This window comes from Buceros rhinoceros, unplaced genomic scaffold (assembly GCF_000710305.1).
Source record: "Buceros rhinoceros silvestris isolate BGI_N320 unplaced genomic scaffold, ASM71030v1 scaffold6587, whole genome shotgun sequence".
Classification (NCBI taxonomy): domain Eukaryota; kingdom Metazoa; phylum Chordata; class Aves; order Bucerotiformes; family Bucerotidae; genus Buceros; species Buceros rhinoceros.
The window spans coordinates 109,517-115,300 of record NW_010421492.1 but is presented as its reverse complement, the minus strand read 5'-3'; the positions used below and the strand labels follow the sequence as shown (position 1 = coordinate 115,300).

Sequence of the window (5,784 nt, the reverse complement as noted above, 5' to 3'; positions counted from 1 at the left end):
CCTCGGGGGCTTAAAACCCAAAAAAAAAAACAAGCCTCACCCAAGCACTCCCACTGACTGGCTGGCGTCGAACCGGACTCACATGTGAAATGTAAGTAAAATATGCTCAGAGTCCTTCACTATTTAGTGGATTACAGCAAGAGTGGTTTTATTTACAAAAAAATGAGGTTATAACAAAGGGACACTGAGATGCCCGAGGCCTTCACTTCCCCCTCCCCAAACATTCAGGGGAAAAGGCACAGAGACTGTTCCCACACACACAGACACATCACCTCCTCCACAAGCATGTCCACAATTTTGTTTCCCCAGCACAAAACTAAAACAAGCAGAGAAATATTTTTCTTCCAGTGTTTGCTTTCTCTTTATTTTCTGTTGCTACCTCTGTGCCTGCAGCAGCACCAGTGTTTCCCGAGCTTCAGACCCCACCAACTTTGCATCTGCTGCCTGGCCTCTCACAGCCCAGAGGGCTGCACGAGCGCAGGTCTCCCTCCGCAGCTGCCCACCGTGGCACTGGTTCGGAGTTGGGGTGAACAGGCAGAACACTGGGAACATAACTAGGGGCTCCCACCCGGGACAGGACTGCAACTAGGACGGGACATACCACCTCAGTTGTGCTTCCAGCAGATGCTTAAAGAATTGGAGCTTTAAGTTACCTCTTGCTTTATTACTCTCATTACTCTTCTACACTTCTCTACTGTTATCTTTATTTCTCTGTTGTCTTCTTGACTGTTCATGGAAAGCAAGATACTGAAAGGTCACTGGCAGATTCAAGCTTTTTTGAAGGTGAGGAAATAGCCACAGGGATTTATTCACCCAGTTTCAAGCAAAAAAAAAAATATATCAGCAACTTATTGGGGGAAAAAAAACCCCAAACCTAACTGCATATATTTAACGAAGGCAACCTCACAGTCCTGTCATTCAAAACTTTACTGTTGCTTCCTCCCTCCTGGTAGCATCACCTTCGGTGCTGAAAAATGGCCACCTCTTTTGCACAAAGATCAAGAACTATAAATTTTCACATTCTGGGCACTATAAGAACCATAAGTAACTATTTATTGAATGAATCTCACTTTACTCAGCATAGCTTTCCCGAACTTGTATAATGTGTGAAATCATTTATTGCTTGGAGACCTGTTAAACAGGCAGCCACAAAAGTCCATTGCATCTCATCATCTGAAGCTTAAACCTCAACATCATTTCTTTCTAAGCTATTTCTTGAGTACATGCAGAAATCAAACCCTCGTAAAATCTTTTTAATTTCCTGCTCTCATTCTTCAGTCCCACAGACTGGACCTGTAAGTTATTTCACGTTTTTTTTTTCCACATTACTGGTAAACTCCTTCAGTTTCAGCTCTGATGCCCATAAACAAAATTCACATCAGACAAGGCCAAGGTTCCAAGACAGACAGTTATTAGCTCAAAGCTAGAGTGTTTCATTTCAGACTTCATCCCCATTTAAACCATGAAAACCTCGGTTAGTATTGAATTTAAATCCACGGTCACTTTCTCCAGGCCTTTGTCAAAGGACTCATGATTAGGTTTGATTTTACAGTACCTCCTAGATCCTCACGCCGAGAGGGGCCACGCTGTGTCAAGCAGAGCTGCCTGCGCATACAGAGCAAGCAGCAGTCTGTCCTGGAGTGGCTAGGACCTCAAACAGACCAGAAAAAAGCTAGGAAAGAGGAGCCACATTTCCAGTTTGATCCACACAGCAGGTCAGAGGGTTCAGAAGGAGAGCTCGGGATTCACGAGTCTGAATCCAGGAACTTATCTATCCCATCGGACTTTGTTGTTCTCTTTTCAAACAAAACAAAGTATATGTATATAATAAAGGGTACATACAAGTACAATAAAGTATATGAATATAAACCTTTCTGTAAGAAAGGTACTGTCCCTTCTCACCAGAGCAACCCCAAAGCCTCACAAGCCTCTTGGACCCACCGGAATCCTCTCCCTTCTCAAAGTACGTGCTAGCTGGCCCTAACCAGATGGTTCGCTCTCACAACAGAAACAACAGTTTGCTGGAGAACAGTTTTTACAGGACAGCACAATGTTTGGATACGTTTTTACTGAAAGGGACCTTTGTAATTTCTTGTTTCCATTGGTCCTGGTGCCCTGTTTCTGCGCGCCAAAAGGGAGAGCGCAGCTGTACTTTGCCAGTGAGCAGGACTCCGTCAGAGCAGGCAGCTATCAGGAGAAAGGCGACTGCACGGGTAAGCCTGAGCTGTTACCTGCCAGCCAGGCTCGCAATGTGAATACAAACCCTCGTTGATTGAGGAACTTCTAGGTTACCATGAGCCCTCAGCATTGCCAACATGACTGTTTTCCAAGCCGAGCTGCCTTAAGTCTGTCAAAATAGGTTTAACTGCTGCTTCTGTCCTCTGAACAGCGCCCAGAAGTGGTATATGACATTGGCTAGCCCAGCTGTCCCCAGAGTAAAGCACCAGGGAACGGCTGCTTTGTATCCCAGCCCTCACAGCTGAGGAGGGTCCTGCAGCAAGCTGCACCCGCTGTACCGTGCCCATGGCCCACAGGTTGAGGCTCAGGGTACTTCACCAAACCAGGGCAACACTGCAATGCAGTAATGGGGAACTCCGAAGCACAGCAACAGTTGGCAGCAGCCCAGCACAGCCCTCATTTTCTCTGTTCCATTTCTGTTATTTTCCACTCAAATTATTGTGCCATTTGAAGGAACACAGACCTGTGTCATTCTGAGTTACAGTCAGACTTGGTGCCGCTAATTCTGCTAAGTGAACAGTAAAGTAGGAACAGGCAGAACAACGTAATTTAGCGTGCTGTAGGAAAAGTCAGAAGGATCACGTCAGCAGTACTTCCAAAAGCCACCTGCCCCAATACACCTGGTGCGACTCACCTGTCTACTGAAGTACTGCAGGAACCCTGGACTAGCTACGCAATTCTCACCGGGAGTTTCTGTGAAATTTAATCACCCCAAATGGTCAAACTAAGGGTTACTGACAAGGGAAGGGTTGAAATAGTGTTCCTGTTGTTCTGGACAACAACAACAAAAAAAAAAAAAGACTGCTAAGGAAGTAACTTTATAACCTGAGAAGAGTCTGCAGTTTTAAGAAATTTTCCCCTAAAGGTTGTAAAGCTTTTACTATGCGAAGTATTTTTGCTATTGTATACACTGGCGGCCACTGAGTGCAGCTATTATTTCTGGCGGTCATTCAGAGAAGGTCGGGGCTGATACAGTGTTCAACAGAGTTTGTTTGGGTAGATCCATCTGTGTTTTTAACCACCCATACAGAGTTTTGTGTCCTTTTAAAAGACGTTGGATGTTCCTGAGTCTAATAAATGATGGTCTTTATTTTTATCTGCCACAGTAAAGAACGTTGTCTTTACAACCGCCACGCTTTTCTATACATATTACACAAACATCTTAAAAATAGATGATTCTTTGCTGCGGGGCAGGGCACAGCCTACACAGAGCTCCCAGGGCCATGTGGATTGTGACTTGTTGCTCTCACTCCTTACACCTTGGGTTGAGTTCATGCCTCGGAGGAGCCAAGTAGGGGAGATTGCAATCAAAGGCCAGGCCAGGGATGGAAGAGGTACATTGAAAGGATGTAGCAAGGAGTCCAAGATGGAGCCTCAGAAAGGAAATGTTTTCAGGTCATGTGAGCACCAGGAAGAATATCTTAACTAGTTAGGACGGACTGTAAATAGCATTAACACTCCCACTGGATGGATTTGGTAGTGCAGGATTTGAAACCCATTATAAATTCTCCGTAGTGCATGGAGCGAACCAGGTGAATCCTCAGCACCCCACCTTCCTGGCTGGCTGCACTGCACGGCCACAAGGTAAAGTACCTCAGTGAGGGCCTCTGCTACTGCTTACGAATACTCTGTTCCAAAACCTGAAATGAAATACTGCTAGCACTATATTGCTTCAAAACACCTCGCAAACATTTGCTGGCTGTGAAGTGGGTGAGTATTGGTATTGCCGTTTTACAGCGGGGAAGGCAAGCGGCTAGCAAATGTGTGCCCCACCTGATGTAAATAACTGCCATCAACGTAAAAATTACTGAAATCCTACTGTGAGAGGATCCTCACATCTGGCAGCCGCTACAGGCATTTCATAACGCTTTTTGTATCCAGAGCAGGTACTGCCCTGAACACGTGGTTCAGGTCACTTTGCCACTTACCTGAGCTTATCTGCTACAAAAATCACACGCCGCTCTAGCAGGAGAGAAGCAAAGATCCTGATGATCTGACGAACACTGAGGCACTTGAAAAGGCATTCAAAGTCCACGTGTTCCAGGCGGGAGTCCATGGGCCGCCGCAGCTCAATGACCTGAACACATCCAAAACACATCAGTCAGCATCACTGGTGGGGGCTGACAGCGCCGGGGCGTCCAGCACCTCAGCTCCGTGCATTCCTGCAGACAACCACCCCCGTCCTCTTCTGCAACCTGAGGCTGGAGGCAGAGCACTCCAGAGAAAAGGCGTATTACACAACTCACTAGAGTCATTCTCCTTCCCAGAATGTAGTTGTGTACATTAAATCTGCTGTCATTTCCAAGGGAAGGATAATTCTAAACGACCTGTCAGAGACCAGAGATGGAAAGCTTGGCAATTCCTGCAGACAACCACCCCCGTCCTCTTCTGCAACCTGAGGCTGGAGGCAGAGCACTCCAGAGAAAAGGCGTATTACACAACTCACTAGAGTCATTCTCCTTCCCAGAATGTAGTTGTGTACATTAAATCTGCTGTCATTTCCAAGGGAAGGATAATTCTAAACGACCTGTCAGAGACCAGAGATGGAAAGCTTGGCAGAATCAACAGTACGAAGCAAGGAACAAACTGGAAACACTGGAGCCAGAAGCTTATAGGGTTAAAACAGCCATAAAGACAAGGTAAATCTGGTTATAAACTCGGCTAGCAATTCAAATTCACATCTAGATAGGAGCCAGGGACTGAATTTAAAGGCCTGGCAAAATTTAAATCAAGTTTACTTCATTTTCGCTCTTCTGTGATGCCTAAATCACTAGATAATGTTTAATTTTTTTTTTGTCATACAGATATGCATATATATACTTAACTGGGAAGTCAGGACAAGGTCTTAGATGGTGACTTGTGACATCCCTTTAAAGTCTAATTTTCATACTTCATCCATGACCTCAGGCCCTCTCCTTCCTTTTCTCAAATGCCTTTTCCTTGATTCCTTTATTATATCTTCCTTTTACTCTGCAATTGACATGCTCAGGTGTGGAACTTGAAGGCAGAGGACAGAAAAAAGAAGGAAAAAACCATGAAGAAGAGAGTAACAGGGAGAAAACTATGAAGTGTAAGACAGCAAATGATGAACTACTGAGGGATTTGAGGAAACAGAAGGGAAAGGGTAAAAGCTGGCCAGCTTGAAGCTGTGCTGAAATCTCCAAAGATGTAGTAACAGGAACATACATACATCTCCTTCTTCCCATGTGTCCAAAAACCACTGTCACTGTACTGCTCTAGACCACCGTTACGTTTTCATGCACGTGACACCACATTCCACAAGCATATGGTATTGGGCTTAAACTGGAGTAGCCCTTAACATTCCTCACAAACACTGTTTTAAGGATATAATCAAGACCACAGATACTGGAAAGAAAACCAGTTCATACCAGTTTAGCTGTAGTATTATTTGTGATCAGTAACACAGGACTGTAAAAAGAACGTCACTGTTAGTATTAGTGTACAGAGTTGATTTTTAAGCCTGAAACACAGGAACACTGTGGTGCCAGAGTATTAGGTATCCATCGCCCAGCAGTGCCCCAACCA

At 45.0% G+C, this 5,784-nt stretch overlaps 1 protein-coding gene across 1 annotated transcript in view; it reads right to left on the bottom strand.

Annotated features, from left to right (window-relative positions):
• ST5 (suppression of tumorigenicity 5) overlaps positions 1–5,784 on the bottom strand; it is a gene marked incomplete at its 3' end in the record, with an annotated part of 77,440 nt that overhangs the window by 13,839 nt on the left and 57,817 nt on the right. Inside the window, exon 14 of the mRNA XM_010139674.1 lies at positions 4,167–4,315. Coding sequence (XP_010137976.1) covers positions 4,167–4,315 — 149 coding nt within the window. The remainder of the gene's footprint in view (positions 1–4,166; positions 4,316–5,784) is intronic.